Source organism: Sus scrofa, chromosome 2 (assembly GCF_054392235.1).
Source record: "Sus scrofa isolate SSC_HxYL_T2T_F1_AM1 chromosome 2, Sscrofa_HxYL_maternal_Yorkshire_Landrace_v2.0, whole genome shotgun sequence".
Lineage (NCBI taxonomy): Eukaryota > Metazoa > Chordata > Mammalia > Artiodactyla > Suidae > Sus > Sus scrofa.
Window position 1 is genome coordinate 111,200,000 of NC_139384.1, and position 22,501 is coordinate 111,222,500.

Genomic DNA, 22,501 nt, shown 5'->3' on the forward strand with positions numbered 1-22,501 from the left:
ATATGAAGAAAACAGATTTCATTTGCAGTCTAGTTTTACTTAGCAGTGCAAAACTCTAATTTTTTTTTTAGAACCACAGCTATGGCATATGGAAGCTGCCAGGTCAGGTGTTGAATCAGAGCTAAAGCTGATAGCCTAGACCACTGTCACAGCAATGCGGGATCAGAAAGCCTACAACGTACACCATGCTCAAGGCAACGCTGGATCCTTAACCCGCTGGGTGGAGCTGCGGATTGAACCCACATTCTCATGGATACTAGTCGGGTTTATTTCCACTGAGCAACAATGGGAATCCCCCCAAATCCTAATTCTAATGATAAATTTTTATATAGTAATTCAAAGTTTTTTTTAAAATTCTTAATCTAATTATTAACTCTCTGGTAGAAACATGAAATTTTGGCACAGAACATTTAAAAGATTTTCTTGAGAAAAAATAGTGATTCAAAATAGTAATTCAAATAGTGATTATTATATTTTAAAATATAATAATACCCTGAATGTTAGAGTCCTATAATCTTTCTCCTAATCCCTCCTGGGGAAGAGAGGTTGTTTTTTTTTTTTTTTTTTTTTTTTCCTAAAATTTCACAGACAAACACCAAACTGGACTTTCAGTAAACTAAATTAAAGATTTTAGGAAAACATATTCAGGTTTAAGAACCATTTTTAAGACAAACAGAAATTAGGAAAGTCTTGGTACATGATAATTAAAAGTCAAGGCTACTTTTTATCTTTTTTCCACAGGTTCCCTAAATAAGCCAAATAATTAAGCTAATACTCTATTATTTTTCAAGGAACAAAAATCAACATTTTCCTTCAGTATTAAATTAATGAAAATAACATTGAGAACAAAGTTAACATTATATGAAATTGATACAGAAATTATTTTTAGTAGTAATTTCATGTTCTGAACAAGAATATCTAAATATTCAATTTCATAGTTTACAAAGGCCATATGTAATTCAAATTGAAATGAGGGGAGTCTATAATGGATATATTCAAGTCACTCAGTAAATGTTACACTGCCCAGCTATGATACACATGAGCTATGCATACAGAAGTGCTTGGATCAATTCAGAGTGTGCATAACTGAATACTGGGACTGGCTGAAATGGCAAAGTGGGAAGAACATGGTGCGAGGTTGGAAGATGCAAAGGAAGAGCAACTGATTGGCTTTGAACTTGCAAACTTTGCCAACAGACAAGCTGAAATCAGGGTAGGGATAAAAAAAAAAAAGATCATCTGCAGTAAACAAAGCACTTTTGAGAGTCAACTATACAAGCTGAGTCTGGCTTTCCCTCTTCCTCATCTGCACTAACTCCCAACTCCTTAGCTGTCAAACAGCTCACAGGTCACAGATGGACAATTTGGGACTTGGGCAAAAATAATATGTGGAGGTGTCTTACTCTAGAGAAGAGAATGTGGGTTACAAATTGTATACCTAAATATATCTACCCAATGTAATTCTCTAAGATCTTTGAATAAACTGTTGCTTGTGGAAAATATAATTTCTTATCACAGCAATTGACTGGCAATCCAAGAAAGATCCATTTATTCCTTCACTCATGTATATTCTTTTCACATACACAGAGATACATCTTACAGAATCATTTGTAAGAAATGTTCACTATTGGAAATGTAGTATAGTAGGAAAAACAGGTTGTGCAACCAGACTAGGGCTCAAACCTTAGTTTAGTTACTTTTATTAGGTATGTAACAACGAGTCAGTCTATTTATGCCTCTGAGTCTCATCTGAGGATCTGTAAAGTCAGAATAATACATAAGACAATTGAGGACTGCATGAATAAACAATGACAACTACTTCTAATTATACAAATGGCTGCACAAGGGCCCCAGCTAGGGAGGATGGAGTTGGAGGGAGGTGGTCTTAAATTGCTCTCTTTTCCTAAGAAGGGGGTGGACGTTGTGAATGTGATCAAAGTGATTCAATCCAAATAAAAGAATGGAGAATCCAACTGTATTTTAGACAGTTACTGTTAAATGTTACCTTGGACAATAAACAAGAGGAATCCAATTTGGAGAACTAGGAAGAACATGGCTTCAGAAATGGAGAGAGAGACAATTACAGATGCAACTGGATTACAAATCAAGGATATTACAATAATTCTAATTAACATTTATTGAGTGAATACTATGTGCAAAACCCTGTACACATGTTGCCAGATACCAGCACCCAATTCTTAACTACTTTAGAATAAGTCTAATGCAAAGTAAACATAAAACAGGAAGACAGCACCAATAACAGACAGATAGCACTAGTAAAGAACTAGCTGAATATTGTAATAAAATAGACCCCAGCTGGCTAGCAGGGATAAAAACCTGAGGTCTCCTGGGAAGCAAGAGGCCCCCATTTTAGGGAAAAGAAGATGGGAATGAAAGTTGTACTTGCTAAAACCCCAAATGGGTATGTGATTCTTCAGGGCCTTTTATTTGGGGCAAGAGGAGTAGAAAATAAATTCTAAATCTTCAATTTCCACTGATATGGTCACTATGGACTTGACATCTTAGCTTCAATGAAGTGGGAGATGGCACAGAGTGTACAAAGAGTGCCTGCTGAGATGAGAAGAGTTGAAACTGGATAGTACTAAACACCTTAATAAACCAGTTCACTCTGTTCTAGTTTCTCTGTTTCAGCTTATATAGCTGCTTAGGTTCATACTGCCTAACACATCAGCTGCAAAAATGCGTAGACATTGTTGCTGGGTTTTTTGTTTTTTGCTTTTGTTTGTTGTTTTGCCTTTCAGGGCCACACATGCAGCATATGGAAGTTCCCAGGCTAGGGGTCGAATCAGAGCTGTAGCTACAGGCCTACGCCATAGTCACAGCAATGCAGAATCCAAGCCACATCCACAACCTCTTCCACACAGCTCATGGCAAAGCCGGATGTTTACCCACTGATTGAGGCCAGGGATCTAACCCACATCCTCATGGATTCTAGTTACGCCTGTGACCTGCTGAGCCACAAGGGGAACTCCAAAATGGTTCTTACTCCAATCTAAACTGCTTCCTTTTGTTGGTTCTATGTTCACCTCAAGAAAAAAGATATAGGCCAGTGGTTCCGGAAATGTGATCTGTAGACCCTCTTAGGGGTTCCAGAGACGCTTTCAGGGGATCTGCATAATAATATTGAGACATAATTTGTCTATTTCACTGTGTTGGTATTTGCATTAATATTGGAAAAGTAACAGAGAATAAAACTTCTGTGACTTAGCATGGACCACAGCAGGGCACTGTTATTCACTGCCACACACATGGGCAAAAAAAAGGGGCAAGTCCATTTAAAATATGTTGATGAAGCAGTAAAAATTACTTTTACTAAATCTCAATCCCTGAGCATATGTCTGCTTAACATTTTGAGTGATGAACTAGAATGTATGCATAAAGCACCTACAAGCCAAACCATGTTATATGGTTATCTGGAGGAAAACTAGTTGTCCGATTGAGAGAGTTGTGAGCTAAAGTAGCCGCTTTTTTTAATGGAACACCATTTTTACTTACAAGACTGAGAAACAAACTGTGATTTGGATTTGGGTATTTGGAAGCCATCTTCTTGAAACCGAACAAAGCCTGACAGTTAAAGGAAAACACTGACAGTATTTGCAGCTAATGATAAAAATTGAACTTTGTTGCTAAAACAGAAATTTTAGGAAACTTGTATACTACCTGATAGCTTGATAGTTTCTCAATTCTTAAAAGCTTTGTGGATGAGACTGGTAGGAATAGTTAATAGACAGGAATTTTTGATACTACACAATAAAATATGTCAATATTTTGAACATCTGCATAATTTGGTTTAATAATATTTTTCAAATGACCAATAATACATGATGTCCTAAAATCATCTGCGGATAAAACTTCCATTCAAAGTACAACAATGGCCGACAGACTTCAAAAAACAGTATGAAATGCTCACTGATATGTTTTAGATTCACATAACAACTACTCTTTAAGAAATTAACTCTTGTAGAATGTTAGTGTAGCATCAAAGAACACATATAATCATCTGAAAAAGCTTTTAAATATTCCTTCTTTTTACAATTGAATATCTGCGGAGAGTCAAATTTTCTTCACAAACACCAATAAAGACAACTTATTACAAGCTGCATGTAAGATTTTGGCTTTCTTTTATTAAGCCATACATTAAAGAAAGATTTTTTTTTAAAAAAACAGTATATATGTGTATACACACACAGTATGCACACATACTCAAGACTGTTTTAAGTTGCTAGTCTCAATTTCAAATGCTTTCCAAAATCCTGCCTTTGTGTTCTCCTCATGATTGCTGGTTTTGATATCTTATTTGTATGTGTATGATTTCCTGCCTTTACTGTATGTTTGCCTTTACTGGCAGGCTTTCCCATTTAGAATTTTCTTGTTTATATCTGCAAGCTTTTCTTCTCTGCCTATAGAAGTTCCTTTAACATTTGTTGTAAAGCTGGTTTGGAGGTACTGAATTCTCTTAGTTTTTGCTTGTCAGTGAAGCTTTTGATTTCTCCATTGAATCTTAACGAGAGTCTTGCTGGGTAGAGTATTCTTGGTTGTTGGTTTTTCCCTTTTACCACTCTAAAGGCCACTCTTTTCTGGTCTGCAGTTTGTGCTAAAAAAAATCACCCAATAACCTTATGGGGATTCCCTTGCATGTTCATTGCTGTTTTTCTCTTGCTGTTTTTGGTATTTTCTCTTTGTCTTTAATTTTGGTCAATTTGACAAACATATGTCTCACCATGTTCCTTCTTGGGTTTATTCTGTATGGGACCCTCTGCACTTTCTGGACTTAAGTGAGCATTTCCTTTCGTACATTAGGGAAGTTTTCAACTATTGTCTCTTTAAATATTTTTTCAGGACTTTTCACTCTCTTTAATCCTTCTACGACCCCTATAATGCGAATGTTGGCACATTTAATGTTGTCCCAGAGGTGTCTTACACTGTTGTCATTTCTTTTCATTCTTTTTTTATTCTGTTCTGCAGCAGTGATTTCCACCACTTTGCCTTCTAACTCAACTCTCTGTTCTTTTGCTTCATTTATTCTTTTTTTTTTTTTTTTTTTTGTCTTTTTTTTGTTGTTGTTGTTGTTGCTGTTGTTGCTATTTCTTGGGCCGCTCCCGCGGCATATGGAGGTTCCCAGGCTAGGGGTCTAATCGGAGCTGTAGCCACCGGCCTACGCCAGAGCCACAGCAACGCGGGATCCGAGCCGCGTCTGCGACCTACACCACAGCTCACGGCAACGCCGGATCGTTAACCCACTGAGCAAGGGCAGGGACCGAACCCGCAACCTCATGGTTCCTAGTCGGATTCGTTAACCACTGCGCCACGATGGGAACTCCCATTTATTCTTTATTAATTTATTGATTCCTTCTAGGGACTTGTGTATTTTTCATTTCAGTTATTGTATTGTTCAACTCTTTGTTCTTTAAGTCTTCTATAATTTTATTTATTTTTATTATTTTATTTATTTTTCTTTTTAGGACTGCACCTGGGCTAGGGGTCAAATCAGAGCTGCAGCTGCTGGCCTACACCATACCCATAGCAACACGGGATCTGAATGTCTGCAACCGACACCACAGCTCACCTCAATGCCAGATCCTTAACCCTCTGAGAGAAGCCAGGGATTGAACCCACATCCTCATGGACACTAGTCAGTTTCTTAACCTGCTGAGCCATAATGGGAATTCTCTGTTCTTTAAATCTTCTAGCACTCTGATTACCTTCTAGCACTTGTTCTGTGCCTTCATCATTTTGCTGAGATCTTGGATCATCTTTACTATCATTACTCTGAATTCTTTTTCAGATTGACTGCTTTTCTCTTTTTCATTAGTTGTTCTTATGGGATTTTATCTCGTTCTTTCATCTGGAACATATTTCTTTGCTGTCTTGTTTTGTCTAACTTTCTGTGTTTGTGGTCTCCATTCTGAAGGTTGTACGACTGAAGTTCCTCTGGCTTCTGGTGTCTGCCCCCTGGTGGGCGAGGCTGGTCAGAGGCTTGTGCAGACTTCCTGCTGGGAGGGACTGGGGCCTACCCACTGGTGGAGCTGGGTCTTGTCCCTCTAGTGGGCAGGGCTATGTCAGGGGGTGTGTCTAGAGGTAGCTGTGGGCTCAAGAGGACTTTAGTTAGCCTGTCTGCTGATGGGTGGGGCTATGTTTCCACCTTGTGGATTATTTGGCTTGAAGCATCCCAACACTGGAGACTGTAGGCTGTTGAGTGGGCTCGGTGCCAAATGGTGACCTCTGAGAGAGCTCACACTAATGATATTCCCCAGGGCCTCTGCCACCAGTGTCCTTGTCCCTACAGTGAGTCACAATTGACCCTCATCTCCCCAGGAGACCCTCCAAGAACAACAAGTAGGTCTGGCCCAGGCTCCTGTGGAGTCACTGCTTTTCCCTGGGCCCCAGTGCACATGAAACCTTGTGTGTACCCTCCCAGGGTGGGGTCTCTATTTCCTCCAGTCCTGTGGAGCTCATGCACTCAAGGCCTGCTGACCTTCAAAGTCCAATGCCCTGGGGACTCCTCCTCCCAATGCTAACCCCCCAGGCTGGGAAGCCTGATGTGGGGCTCAGAACTCTCATTCTCTGTGAGAACCACTGAAATATAATTATTTTCCAGTTTGTGGGCTGTTCACATGGTGGGTATGGAATCTGATTATATCACGAGAACATCACTCCCACCATTTCATTGTGGGTTCTTTGTCTTTCGATGTAGAATATCATTTTTGGTAGGCTCCAGTCTTTTTTGTTGATGATTACTCAGCAGTGTTTTGGATTCAGGTGTTTTTATGAGAGGAAGTGGGCTCAAGTCCTTCTACTGCACCATCTTGTCTCCAGGTAATACTTCTAATACTTCTTAAGCTTCTATTATGTGCCAGTCCATCTCTCTGCTTCTATAGATCACAGTGGCAAGCTCACCTGAACAGCCCCAACTTAATTTATAAACTCTCAAGAGGCTTTCTTTATCTTATTTATATGCATTTATTTATTTATTTTTAGGGTCACACTTGTGGCATATGGAAGTTCCCAAGCTAGGGGTCATATCGGAGCTGCAGCTGGCAGCCTATGCCAAAGCCACAGAAATGACTGATCCAGGCCCGCATCTGTGACCTATGCTGCAACTTGCAGCAACACCACATCCTTATCCCCCTGAGTGAGGCCAAGGATTGAACCTGCATCCTCATGGATACTAGTCAGGTTCTTAACCTACTGAGCCACAAGGGGAACTCCCTGTTCTTTAAATCTTTAAGTTCTTTAAATGCCACACATCTCATTATGTGTTTTCTGTTTTGGGAAATATAATTATTTCTCATAAAAATATGATATTTGTGTCATCATATTATGGGTTTATTATTGTAATTTTATAATAAATATTTAAAAATTCATCAGGTGCAATTATTTTTATGATAAATATCAGTAGCCATAAACCATATAAATAGAAACTCTTTTGTGACCTTAACAATGTTTAAGCATTTGTAAAGTGATGCTGAGACTAAAAGGTTTGAGAAATACTAATTGTAAACTAAATGGCAAAGACTTCATTTGGCCATAACTCTTCCCATATTTCCTAAGGGTAAGAGAATATGGAGGAAAAAGGATGCACTGAATAGTAAGTATTCCAGTGGTTATTTTCATAAACATTAATTTACCTCATTCATTCTATACAACAGCCTAATAGCTATGATTATCCCTATTTTACAGATGAAGAAACTGAAACTCAGGAGAGGTAACTTGCCTAAAGTCACAACTTGTGACAGAATTAAGGTTATGGCATGTATCTCTGATTCTGATATTCTTATCCTTTCCACTACACTATTTGTATGGCAGAATCCCCCCACTAAAAATCACCAATAGTCAATCAAAATCCCTAAAAATCCAGGGTTTTGGTCTTTCCTGTAATTTGTTCTCTAAATTTAATGATAAAATTATTTGACTTATTTCTAATTCATTTTGACTTGTTTTTACCTCATCCAAAGAATGCTTGGTGTACTTAAAAATGATTGTTAGTTGAGTTTAGAGAACAATGTACTAATTTTCTGAGTGGTAGCATTTTTCAGACATAATATACAGCTTCACAGTTCTTTCAACCTTATGCTAGTCAATATCGAAGAATAGATTCTATAGTGAAAGGTCTGTCTCTTTTGCTTTGTAGGTTCATGTAAGGAAGCATTTATTCAAATATATACTCATCAAATATTCATTAAAAATCTACTGTGCTCACTAGGCTTTGGTAACATGAGATATGAAAATACAAATATTAATTTATGATGATTTGAGATAGAATTATGGTCCTTTCAAAGATTTAAAATTAAACAAATTTTATGGTAATTTTCTGGGCAATTAGGTTTGATCATAGCTTGCCTTCTAAAGGAAAATCTTAAAATGAAGAAACTAAGGTATGCTTTAGTGAACATTCAATGAGTATATTTTAATGTTGCTTTATTGAACTGTTAGAAAATGCAAGTGGTATTAACAGTGAGCTACCTGCAGGAAAGATGCACTCCAGTTTGCTTTCTACCACATTAAAGGCAAGATGCATGTTTGGAGGAAGGGTGAAAATTCGTTTTGGGGAAAATACACTAGGATGTCTAAATTTAGCCACAGATCTAATCCACATTTTCTGGTTGAACTGTGTCAATTAGCAAAGCTAATACTTCGATCTCCATATGTCTGATTCCTATGTTGTATTGCTCATTGGGTTCCAAATCCAGGAGAATAAGACAGGGGTACTATTTTCAGTACAAGCTAACAAAAGTTGCAAGGGGACCTTGAGATTTCATTCTTCCTCAGTTGATTCTGGACCTTGAGAAAAGACAGGATGTTATTAGTCCAGAAGTCCCAAGACTATCTATGAGCCAGACACTATGTTCACTTTACATCCATTATTATCATTCCATTTTTCTGACAAAAATTGAGGCATAAGGAAGTTAACTTGTTTGAGGTGACACTATATTATTAAGTGGAAGTGCTAAGGGTCAAACTCAGGTCTATTAGATTCCTCACTTTTAATCTAATCTCCACACTGTCTCTCTGCAAAGGGTAAGATTCTGAATGTTATTCCTCTATAAAAACAGGATATATAAAGAGTGATTACCACAGTCTGCCTTCAATGACTACAGGTTTTAAGTTTTTAAATGTAGCTGTCTTGTTGCATAGAAAATGTTTAAAATAATACATTCCTATAGTGACTATTAAGTTACTAGCTGTCTATTCATTTTTCCTTCTAGTTTTATTTTAAAAGGTTTGGGGCTAAGGAAAAAAAAAAAGAAGAAAGAAAAAATCTAATATGATTGGTATATTAAGTTTCTGAGGAAAGCAAAAATTCAATATGAACAGCAGCAGCCCCTGGTGGTCTAAAGAGAAAAAATGTAGCTATAATTATGGGGGTTGAAATATGTTTTTAAAAAGAATATATGTACATATTTAGCCATTTGACTCAATTCTCAACCCAACACATTAAAAAACAGATGCTTTAAAAAATGATCTGTTGGCAAGATGCTTGTTAAAATTTTATCAGTTGAAATATTAAAATTCATTATGAATTAATTAACACATTATATAAAAATAAAATGTTTTTGTTTCATCATTTTACAAAGTACTATAACCAGTGGTGATTAACACTGGGAATTTTGTGTGTCTTGATAAGTGTTGCTCAAAAAGAAACTAAATTTATAGGATTACCACTAAATTGATGACATTTTCTGTCTTCACTCTTGAATTCAGTTGGCAGATGTTTTCGAGAACAAAAAATTCCATCTTATTACAAAACATATTAAGCAGGTTTTCCTGCCAGGCATGTCTGACATGATGTTTATTGCCTAGACCAAATCAATCCCCTTAATAAGCCATAATATATGCCAGAAAGTACATTATTTCATAGTTAAAGAAAGTTGCCACATGAAAGAATAAGTACTTTGATCTCTCAAGCTCTGCTCCTAATGCATCAGAAATGTGCTACATAATCCAAGTTAGTCACATCTATTTATACTCAGTAAGTAAAATAAAATTATACTTTGCTAATCATAAAGTTTTAAACCTGAATTCTACTTTATTTTTGATGGTGTATACTAGATATTTGCGAAAAATTCAAAGGAGATTTTGGCTATTTATTACAGGCCAGAGAAAGAAAAGTCAAATACCTGAATAATGTAGGAAGATAAAATAGTTGCTTTTCTTTTCTTTTCTCTTCTCCTTCTCCTCCTCCTCCTCCTCCTCCTCCTCCTTCTTCTTCTCTCTCTCTCTCTCCTTTCTCTCTCTCTCTTTTCTGCTTTTTAGGGCCACACCTGTGGCATATGGAGGTTCCCAGGCTAGGGGTTGAATTGGAGCTATATCTGCTGGCATACACCACAGCCACAGCAAGGGGCGATCTGAGCCACATCTGTGACCTACACCACTAAGCAAGGCAAGGGGTCAAATCCGCAACCTCATGGTTCCTAGTCGGATTCATTTCCATTGCGCCACAATGGGAACTCCAATAAACCAGTTTCAGAGATTAAACAATCATTGATTGTAATACAAATAAACTGAATTTGGTTGTTAAATCACCAGACAGAAATGACTCCACTGGCATTAGCACAGAAAAGAAGAGGTATAGAGGAGAAGAAAGTATTTACTAGCCTTCACCAATATTTTGGACATAGCCCAAGTCAAAACATCACAAACATTTTTCAAAAGAAAGCTTCAGTTTATCAGAGTTGGCTGTTTCTGAACAATTGCAAAAATTCACATGAATCCTGAAAAAATCAGTCAGAAAACTAGACACCAAATATCTCACATGTTAAGGAATAAGTTTTTTGATGGATGTCAACAAGCAATCAATCCATAAATATTTGAGTAACTTCAACGTGTAACGCCAGGCTCTGCCAAGATTCCTATTCTCTAAATATCTCCTCCACATTTGGATTTTTCCTTCTGTGGCCCTGAGACCTCCTTTCTGCCTCTGCTTCTAGTACTCCTTCCTTCTTCCCTTCCTTCTTTCCTTCCTCCCTTCCTCCTCCTTCCCCTCCTTTCTTCCTTCCTCTATCAACCCCTCCCTCTCTGATGTTCTAGGTACAATCCTATTCTTTACTTTCTATCACTACAGTCCACAACTAAGTCTCTCAGGGAAAGAGAAAATCAAACAGTTCCAGCTCAATATTACATAGATCAGCATCAAGTCATTTTTGCCTACAGAACATCTATAAACTGCAAAGTTCTTTTAACTCATCTTCTTCCTTAGTCTGAATATTTGACTTCTTGTGCTCCAGTTTGATACTAGAATAATCTTTATTCCTACGCTGCAGGTCACATTATCTAGCTATTTCTAGACTAAGGCCGTAGTCGTTTTGCTGTGATATCCATCCAGGGGATTGGATCCTAGTGAGTAGGTTTATTATCAGTTTAGGACTCTCTCACAGTATGCACTGTACTATTGTAAAACATGGCTCATATCTATCTGCTTATTCTTAAGGATTGACATGCAATTTCAAAAATTGTAAAACATGCTCAAAAAAGACCTAGAGGATTGTAGGGATATAGCGGTAAGGCATGAAAGATAGATTGGTAATAACATTATGAGATATCTCAAGATAGAACATGATAAATTTCATATAAGTTAACTAATCATTATAACTTCCAAGAGTTTTAGTAAGAGGTCACTGATTATGATGGGAGTGGACGAGTGAGATTTCATTTGGGCACTACAACATGGATAGAATTTGGATTAAGGGAAAAAAAAGAAAGCAAAGTCACAGATCCCATAAAGCACATGGTATATATAAGGCAGAGCAAGTACAGGAGCCTGACTGTAGTCTTATGAGCAAGTGTGTAAAACAGAGCAATAGGTTGGCATAAATATTTCCATTTTCATCCATATTTTTAACACTATGATGATATAGCCAAAAAAGAAAACAGGATATCTCACTTTTATATATTCAGATGAAAATGTATAGATGAATCAAGGTATCAAATAAATCTTGACAAATCAACTTTTTATCATTAATTTTTGGAATGTCTTCTCAGTTACTAGATGGGGTAGGGGGTGAAACACAGCATTTTTCTTTGTTTTGGTTTGTTTGAATGTTTCCTCAAAGAAAATCAAGTAATATATTTTAATAAATGCAGGACATATTAGAAAAAGCAGTAGTCGTTTGAGATTTTAATCCTGGCTCTACCATCTTATTATCAGCAGAAGGCTCTGTTCTACAAATAATTATTATGATGGCCCTGTCTAGGTTCTGGGTTACAGCAATGAACAAAATAGACCAAGTCTCTGCCCTGTGGACCTTATGTTATGAGCTGTGTGACCCTGGGAGATGTAAACAAGTTTTGGCTCTCGGTCTTGTCCTCTGTAAATCTGGATCAAAATTATTGATCCTACTAAAAGAAAAAAAAATATATATATAATATTTTCATGTTATTTATATGTTATAAATATACCATACAAGAATTATTTAAAGACATTTAATAGTGTCTATTAAATGACAGCTGGTCAAAAATCTATATAATCATCAAATGCAGTTTACTGTAGTATATCATGCTTTTATTATAATTGGTTGAATTTTCATATTCCAGATGCATATTTTATTTTCAACTAGTTAGAACAATGTGGTAAAGAGGAAAGAGAACAAGAACCTGTAGTAACCTGAAGCTCTGGTTTTAACACTACCACCATTTACTAGTTATGTGATTCTAGACAAAAATGTACATTTGTGCATCAGTTTCCTAACTATAAAATAAGGATGAAATTATTTGATCTACCTACCCCACAGAGTTGTTCCAAAGACTAGATGATTGATTTCAAAGTATAAATGGTATATATATGTGTGTGTATATATAGTATATGTATATGTGTATATATATATATATATATAAAGTATATATATGTATTTCTTATATTTTTATTTTTTAAATAAATATATATATTTTTAATTTCATCCATATCACATACATGCTCTGGATCTGAAGCTTACAAGCACTTGTTATTTGGAGCTATGTAGAGGATAGAAGAGTACTAGAAGAAGTCACATCTTGAGTGGATTAAAATTACTTCAGAATTAAGATACCTGACACAAAATGATCCATTCACCCTAACTTTGCTATCAGCTTAATCTGCTGTTTTTGCATAATTTTAGAAGATTTTAAGAGATTAGGTGTGTATTAAGAAAAAGAACATTTCATAAGCAAGACTATCAGGTATAAAGTCGTGTTATCTACATGAATCTATTTTTGTCTGTTAGGGCTTTCAGTGAAAACCTAGACTGATGAGTGAAATGGGACAAGAAATAAAGAGGCAAAAAGATATGATAACAAGTAAAAATAGCAGGAGTGTGAAAGAGATAAAAGAATTAAAGAAAAAAGACAGAGAAAGAGAGGAGGTTTTAAGGAAGCAACATAAAAAGATGTTTTCTTCACTGGTATAAGAAAAAAATAGATGCAGGGATAAACAAAATAGATGTGAGAAACAGAAGAAAGAAAATGCACACATACAAGAAGACAAAAGAAAAAAAATCAAAGCAGTAGTAACATGATAAAGAAAAAAATAAAAAAGAAATAAAAATTAAAAGACAGATGTCAGAAATAGATGCTTAATCTGTACATAACAGGCAAATAAAAGAAACTTTATGGAGAAATAAAAAACAATACACAAAATCACTTTTTGTTTGCATTTTACACAGGCATGTGAATATTCAATGATTTCTATATATTTCATAACTTTATACAATTCATTTTTGGAATCTAGATGTCAGGGGTAATTTTTTAAAACTATCTTAAGATGGTGGTTGACAGACTGTATCATATTAATCAGACGCTCAGGACAAGCGATAGAGAAGGTGACATCATGACCCTGATGCAGTCATGGGGAACTACATAGAGTAAGCAAGCTACTTATGAATTCCAAGTCTAATCACTGTTTTTGTTTTTCAAACAGTATGTTAAATAGTGAGATGCTTTTTAGAAATTTTAATAGTGTAATCTGCCTAACATTTGCTTGATTCATTATATGTCATGCTTTAGGTATTCTTGGTCGATACATTTTTTTGAGTCTTGAGAATTTATATGCGGCTCAACTGTCATAACTTACTCAAAAGAGTGAGCTATAATCCAATGTCTTCAATGTTTGGAGTACAATTCCCAAAATGAGAGTGATTATGCCATGAACTAAAAGTAAAAATAAAAAAACTTAAAAAACTATATATTTCACCTCAAAGGCATGAAATATTTTTATTAATGAGCTTTTAAAAGTAAATGGTAAATCAGTTCAAGTTGAATAATCTGAAACTTTACTACTATCTCACAGTATAATTTATAAAATGTTAATTTATCTATATTTAAAGGTTCTGAATTGCTCACTTTTGAGGAACATATCAATTTAAATTTTACTTACCCAATAGCATTTTTGACATGCTTTACTATTAAATTATATTTCAAGTATCCACAATAAAGGCTTTGAAGATTGCATGAATCTGTCTCATATATATAATGCACATTGTGTATATCAAGCAGAATGTGTCAAAGGGCAAATAAAACTGTTTGTGCCCCCTACAGAATTAGAAGTCCTTGGGCAGCACTACTATAACGATCCCATGCTGCTAGCATTGCGAAGTGCAAAGGTTCACTGCGTAAGAAAAGAGCAAAGGACAGAGTTTCCTCATTATGCTATCCCTAAACTATTTTAGCTTAAATATTTATTAAGATATTAATTACTCCTCCTCCCTCTATCAGCCTTCGGAAGTTAGGCTGAGACACTGCGGATGGATGGCTGCACATAGGAAAACAATGCATTAAAACTATTACCACTCAAGACGAAGACTGATGTTTTGTATAGTGCATTATTAATTGCTTTTGAGACTTAAATAAAATATGACATGAAAATAAGAATGGTGTGTCTTGTGACTTTGAATAAAAAACAGAAAACATTTCATTCAAGTAACACGCCTGGGAAATAAACTGTTAGAATTAAAAAAAAATAAGTTTATTTTAAAAAATAAACAAAATAATTCATAGAAAATAAATTATAAAGAAAGAAATGGAAATAATGAAGGAAAGTAATGATGTTACTTATTACTTACTCTTATATACAACTGCATCATTTCTTTTTCTCTTTGAGGGTTACGATACTTCTCATAGAAATCACGTCGTTTCTTTGTTTCTTTAGAGACTTTATCTTTTCTTTCCCGTTTTTCTGCAGGTTCATCTGAACTATCAGAAGATGACTGTAGATGTATCTTTGGCTTTTCTACTTCAATATAGTTTTCATTGGGATTCAGTACTATTACTCCATATCCTTCCTGTTTTGAAAGCAAAAAAGGCAGCATAATTTAATCTTAGAAACCATTTCAATTCATAAAAACATTCCTCAACATTAAATCACATAGTAAGTGATTTAATATAGTTACATATTCACTAAAATATTCCTTTATAAAGTAAAAAAGATTATAGGTTTAATTTCTCCACCAGAAAGTGATTTAAAATTATTTGCCTGTATTGTGTGTCTAAACATAGATTATCCATAAGATCAATAAGACATAATTGTAACATTAAAAATTAAAGCTTAAATTTAAAAAAGTACTTCAGATTTCCCAGAACTCCAAAGATGACTGAAATAAATTATCAAATAACAACTACACTTTCAAATCACATTAATATTTATAATATATATTGTGAGAAAATAACCTCTTTGAAATTGAAGTTTACAATTCCAACCACATTCTGTTGGATTTTTGTTCCTTTACAATTGAACTATAATGAGTATTATTTATTTGTTTGAATTTAAAAAAGAATAAGCAATTAATAAAGGGTAAACAGTCTCAAATTTACACATCTTTATTATCAGGAACATAGAATATCTACCTGTGCATCTTGGATTTTTTGCACCTCTCTTCTTTCAAGAAGCCACACAAATCACAAAACAAATAAACTAATGTCTTACTAAAATGTACGTAAACAATTCTTTTATCCTGAAATTTCTCTCATTTTTCGACTATCATAAAATTTTATCTTTATTAAGAGTTAGTGCCAGGAAACAAGTTCCAAAGTTTAAAATACAGCTTATTGAGTCATTAAAACTTTTATAAAAGTTTTTAAAACTTGTTTTTCCATCTGACAGTTCTAGCAAGGCAATTTTTTTCTATGGTTAAAATGAAGGAAATTATAGGCATTTATATTATAACTGATGGAATGATATAACCATGAAAAAATAGAAAAGGATAAACGATTAGCACTGATAAGCATGTGCAATACAAATTTTTGAAGCTATTTTATATCTTGTCTTTTCTGTTCCATTCTGTATTTTGGATGTCCCAGTTTTGTCTGGTAAAATCTTGTAAGGTCACACTTAAGATGTGTTATATTATGTTTAAAAATATAAGAGCTATGAAAAATAAAGCTTAAAAAACCTCATCCCTACTAAAAAAAAAAAAAAGCTTTCCTCAAATCTCTAACTGTAGAAACTTCTATGTCAAGTTTAAAATTTAATTATTTTTGCCAAACTAAAGATAATTTTTTAAAAACTGAGAGCAGTAATACCAAGGCAATATTAGCATTGACTCAATTATTTCATTTTTAAATATGCTACATTGCTATATAGAATTGGCTTTTTAACAGTTTATTTCATAAACTACTTACAAACTTCAATGGGATTGTTTCAATTTTCCCCCCAATCAGTTAATATTATTGTCTAAAACCATGATAAGGTTTGGAGATTTTCAAGATCACTGGAGTTTTGCTTTTAGTGATACATCTGTTAATTAAGATATAGTTGTCTTAAATATCTGAAAACTATATAATAATATATATTGAATGGATTAACAAAATAACACATATTCTTCAATATGTGTTCAAATAAAACTTTTAGATAAAGATCTTGTTCATGAAAGGCTTATAAAATACTTAAATTTTTAAGTTAAATGTTCTCCAACAAAGCATAAGACAAGCTTTTTTTTTTTTTTTTTTTTTTTTTTTTTTTGAAGTTCCTTAGCTGGGAAGTCAAAGTTTTACCAACAAAAGATATTTTATTTGGTTCTGCTTTATTCTAATCTGCATAGCCATTCAAAAGTCTTGTAATTCATTGTGATCACTGTCAGGTAGACATATTGTCACTTGGTGATTTTCTACAGTTGGACACACTTGACTAGTTATTAAAATCACATTTAAAGGAAGTTTCTACCCCTCTTCCTAGTGCCTCTTACAACTTTTCACGCCCTTCTCAAATTTCAGCTATAACTTCTCCTCCCACCAAAAGTAAGTTAAAGGACACTGTTGCACTCTGCTAAACAGGGTGAAATAGAGGCATTCAGTACACTGTCTCTGGTGTAAGGAACATAGTCAAAAAAGGTCACCATAGGCCAAAAAGAAAATTGCCTCCTTACTAGATTCTGTACCGTGAGTAAGTGGTCTCCTGTCATGTTTCGTGACTGCCTTCTCTGAGTGAATTGAACTTTAAATACACACACACACACACACACACACACACACACACACACACACACACAGATCCTCTCATACTTACACAAGTTAGAAAGAACAAAATAGAGTCTTAAGAGTCTTTGGAGATGAAAATAGTGATATATTTTAATGATAATATGAAAAATTTCAAGTTCAAGGTAAAGTGGAACTTTAATAAAGTGAAAGAACATGAGCAGCATCTTTGCACAAGGAATGTACTCCAAAAAAAAGGTAAACTCTTTACACAAAATTCATAGTTGCCAAAATGAAAAGTTACTACCTTAGTTTATAACTTAATCACTAGAAATAATATTTTCAGAATATCAGGTTGATTTGAGCAGAATTTTTAATTTCAATTTTTGGAACTCATGGATTGAAAAATTATTGTGCAGACTTGATTTTAAATGAACTCTGAAATTTGATGTGTCCCATCTAAATAAGTATAAAAGCCAGAAACACATAAATCATCAAAGAAGTAGTATTTGTCTAAGTTATCGATTATGTAACTAAAAATTACATGACTCATTTGTCCAATTTTATAAAGACACAATGTCAATTTTTCACCAAGGCATCAAGAGATGAAAAATGATTCTATTTTTAAATCACCTCACTATATAAATCAATTAAAGAATTTTTATCATTTAGATTTCAACAATGGATGTTTCTCTTTAAATGTGATTTATTTAGAAAATATTTTATCATTTAGATATTTCATACTGCTAATTTAATTAATGGAATAACAACCAAGAAATACTCAGGAACATTTTCTGCAGAAATGAGAGCTAATTTTAATAAATGTCTTTGTGGAAAATTCAATTACCATTCTACAAAAAACTTACACTTTTCAATTAAAATTTTCCTGATAATTAATGTGATACTCACAGAAACCATTCATAACCATTTTATAATGAGTAGGAGAAAGCTGGAGCAACAAAATAAAGTTAACTATACCACCCAAAGACATGCAGTAAAACTTTGTCTTTTCTTCCATTTCTCTGTTACATGTATCCTCCAAAAAATTCTTTTATATAATAAAGCTACAAAGATTTTTGCCATGTCAATGTTAACATATGTAAACTAAGGAATCAAAGCAAATAGTCAAACTAAACAAAGTGGACAACATACTAGCAGCTACATTTAACTGTTTTAAATAGAACATCAATTTATATCTTAAAAAACTAGAATAAATACCGTTTTAAATTAATTCTTTCTATTCCCAATAACTCAATCAGTACAAAAAGAAATAACTAAAAGGAGATCCTGCTTTGAGCTTAATAAACATACCCATAAAGTTTAACAAAACTATAAAATCAGGCATCAAATATAGTATCAGGAAAGAATTCTGCACTGCCACTCTAATAAGGAGAACTCCATAATTAATGCTTAGAACAGTAAACATTTCATATTGAAGTATTACATTTAATTTAATTATTCCTTAAGCATGCTAAATTTCTCAAGTGAAAAGTTAGTTCATTTCAAATATACATGGAAATTTCTGTTACCTGTAACAAATGAAATGATCGAACTGATGATCTGACATTTTACAACTAAATAAATAAAACTTCTGGCATCTCTCATAATCATTCACCCAAATCAATTCCAGTACCCAACATTTCAAGAGACAAAGCATACACAAAGTTGTTAATTAACTCATGTTTGACTGCACAGTATAGTAGTAGATCAAGAAGGTGATCAAGAGGACATATTGGTAAAAGCAAGCTTCATCTCTTTAATTTACCTCTTCCTATTTTCTACCTTTTTTCTAGCTATAACTACAGTTTCATTATCAGATCTCTGTTTATAAGGTATAAACCCTGGGATCTTAGTAAGAAACTTTCAAAATTTTATTGTTAGACATAGCATTTTATTCAGTACAAGTGCTTACTGTGATTTAAATAGAATACAGAGGCCTCTAGGCCTCCTTTACTTTGAAGTCTATACATGTACTTACTAATAAATAATAGTTCATTTATCATTCAATCAACGGATGATGGCTTAGGTCAGAGGTCTAAAACAGATAGGTGATGCCAAACACAATGAACCAGAGGAAATCTTGCTTAAGAAATTAAAGCAGTCCAAAAATGTACTTATGGAAAAGATTCTACAAACAGATAAAATTTAAAAATGCCTGGCCAGAAACACAATGTACTTTGACCCCAATGAAGCCTTGCTAAAACTGAAGATTTATCCACGTTAATTTGCCTATTAATTACCAATTATAAAGAAAATGGAAAATAGGAACAAATTCTACATGTTTGCAAATCTCTTGTGGTTGGCTAACTAAAAAATCAGCTGAAAGTACTCAGCTTTACATATTAACCTGCCAATATTGCAAAGCCACATGTGACCAAAAAGGTCAGGGGCCAGAGTAGAATCCTTTGACCTATGGAACTATCCATTTTGATCTTCAGGCAAGGCTCCATAAGAGATCATTTTACACAGATTTATCAATCATATTTTTCAAGTTCAGAATTTTCTAACTACTTGCTTTGAAAGAACACAGGTGCTCATCCTCAAGGGAAATGAAACCTAAAATATTTATCTAAAAACTACATCAACCCCTGGTGAAAATGGACAAAGCTCTGTCCATTCATATTTCCTGAAAGATGTATGCTGTGTTTATTTCTAACTTTTTCACAAGAAGGGTATGTATATGTCACTATTGCAACATCCTAGGTGCAACAGTGAAATGAGGTCATGACAACCAATCAGAAGTCACTAGTGAAGCGTTAAAGTAAACATAGCTGTTGGAGCTGCAGCTCTGCTTGAAAAATGCCCCCTCCATTATTTGAGCAATTTTCTCAAGACGTGACCTGGGACTGAAATGCCTGAAATGTCACTTGACTCCGTTTTGTGCTTCTTCCCAATTGCATTTAGGTAACAGCACCCTGCTAATACTTTGTAAAATGTCTGTCATGACCATGCTTGGACTTGTAGCTCCCTATATTCTAATGTTGTATTCCATAGAATGAAAACACCATAATGTGAACCAATGTAGATTATCCCAGTAAGTTTCCAACTTCAAATAGCTCATCAAGTTAGTCAGAAAAAAAAAAAAAAAAGCCACAAAAAGTTTTCAGAGGACCACCTGTTGTCTATTATTTTTACATAGCACTTACTCATAAATCATAACACAGGGTAATTAATCAAGCTGTCAAAGAGAAGGTCAAAGGTTATATGGTAGAGTCAGAAGGTCATGCATGGGCTGATAGAGGTCAGGGTCACACTGCATTCCTCATTATCAAGTTGGGATGAGAGACGGCCCAAGCAAACAAAAGTGAAAGCAGATGGAGAAGTGAGTGGATAAAAAAAAAAAAAGAAAGAAAGAAAATTTCACAAACAAAAAGAAAAGTGAAAGAAGACTGTCAGCTGCCTTCAAGTAGAGAATAGAAGAGAAAAGAAATACACTGAAATGTGTTCAAAGGAGCTCAAGAATATAAAGACACTACAGTTTTATTAATTAAATAAACTGAATATAACTTTTCTCGGCCATTTTATTAGTGCATACTGAGCAATATTAGAAAATACATGTTTGCCATATCTATACCTTTCCTAGCTAGTGTGTCCAAGATAAATCAAGAGAAAGGCAAAAAACAAAACAAAACAAAAAACAACAACTTATAGTAAGGAGGGCTTTTTTTCCCCCCCTTTAACATTGTTTCATGGTTACAACAGACATGCAAATAGTTTTAAGCCATAGGACAGATAATTTTTGAGTATGATACAAAGATATCCACAAACACAAATACATCATAAAAGTCCTTCTGAATAACAAAAGTTATAAAATATTCTATTATTAAGCTGGCCTGAATTAGATGCAGAATACTGTGCAAAATTAGCTGTCACCCTTTGCTCAAAATCTTTGTTAATCTCATTTTGAATGTTTGCAGCTTTATCAACACATGCATCAATGTCAGCTCCTTGGTTACTGAACCGCTGTAGTTGGAAGAAGATATAATTAAAATGTTTTGGCACAGAAAAGGTGAAATTGTATCTTCCCTTGTTCCCTTAGGAGTCTGTAAAACATGAAGGATATATTGACAAACACATACCCTTGTCTCCCTTTCTGACATCAGGTCATCCAAGTGCTATTTATTTTAAAACATTCACTTTGCACTTACTCATATTATCACCTGCTCTGTTTCTAACTTTTCCTAGGTTTTAGAACATTATCTTGCTTAAACATTATATATTTCTCTTCTAATCACCAATGTCTTGCTAAAGCATTCTGTAAATGTACAATAGCATCATAAAAATATTTACCATTCATTTCAAAGGAGAGAAATACGATTTAATACTACAGCACTACAAATTATTTTATATTCTTTGCTTCTTATTTAAAAAGACACAAACATACACCCACATATTTATACATTAAACTAAAAAGAAGTAACAACTTACAACTGTTGCCCAATCAGTGTCAGATAAAAATTCCTAAGCAGATATAGGGAACTCTAGGAACACACATCCTTTATTACATGGTCCCAGGCCAACTTGGATAGACAAAATTTATCTTATGAAATGTACTGTTTTGCATGCTAGTTAGGCTCTTATGTTGAACATTTATCTCCAAAATATTCTCCTAACTTCCTATTACTGTTATAAAATTGTATAAATATTGTAGCTATAGATGGTAGGCACATGGTCTTTCAAAATATCACTTTGACCCAATCATATACCATAAAAACATATGCTTAGTTTTTAAGTTACTCTTAAAACCTGCTTAAGAACTATAGTACATAAATCATTTTATCTTAAAATATGTCATCTTTCTCTTTTTTCCCCCAATTAAAATATCATGTCTGAAATACTTTTGTTGTTTTTCCAAGAATATATCATTGCTTTGCTTGTGGTACTGGAGTCCACCTGCAAGCATGAGGACATAATGAAAGTTCCAAGTATTCACTGAGTCAATAATTTGTTAAGCACTGTATGGTTTCATACAACAAATTTTAATAAGCAGCTAATATCTACCAAGCACTCTGCTAGGTACATTGCTATACTTTATGGGTCACCTTTCATTTTAAGATATTGTTAGTCAATAGAAAATTCTAAATCAGAATTAAGTAAAATTCCT

At 34.1% G+C, this 22,501-nt stretch overlaps 1 protein-coding gene across 13 annotated transcripts in view; it reads right to left on the minus strand.

Moving 5' to 3' along the window:
• The window catches only part of ARB2A (ARB2 cotranscriptional regulator A), a 416,372-nt gene that overhangs the window by 222,467 nt on the left and 171,404 nt on the right, over nucleotides 1-22,501 (minus strand). For all 13 annotated transcript variants that reach the window (XM_085014062.1, XM_013994989.3, XM_085014060.1 and 10 more), the window contains one exon: nucleotides 15,051-15,269. In XM_085014062.1, coding sequence (XP_084870188.1) covers nucleotides 15,051-15,269 — 219 coding nt within the window. The remainder of the gene's footprint in view (nucleotides 1-15,050; nucleotides 15,270-22,501) is intronic.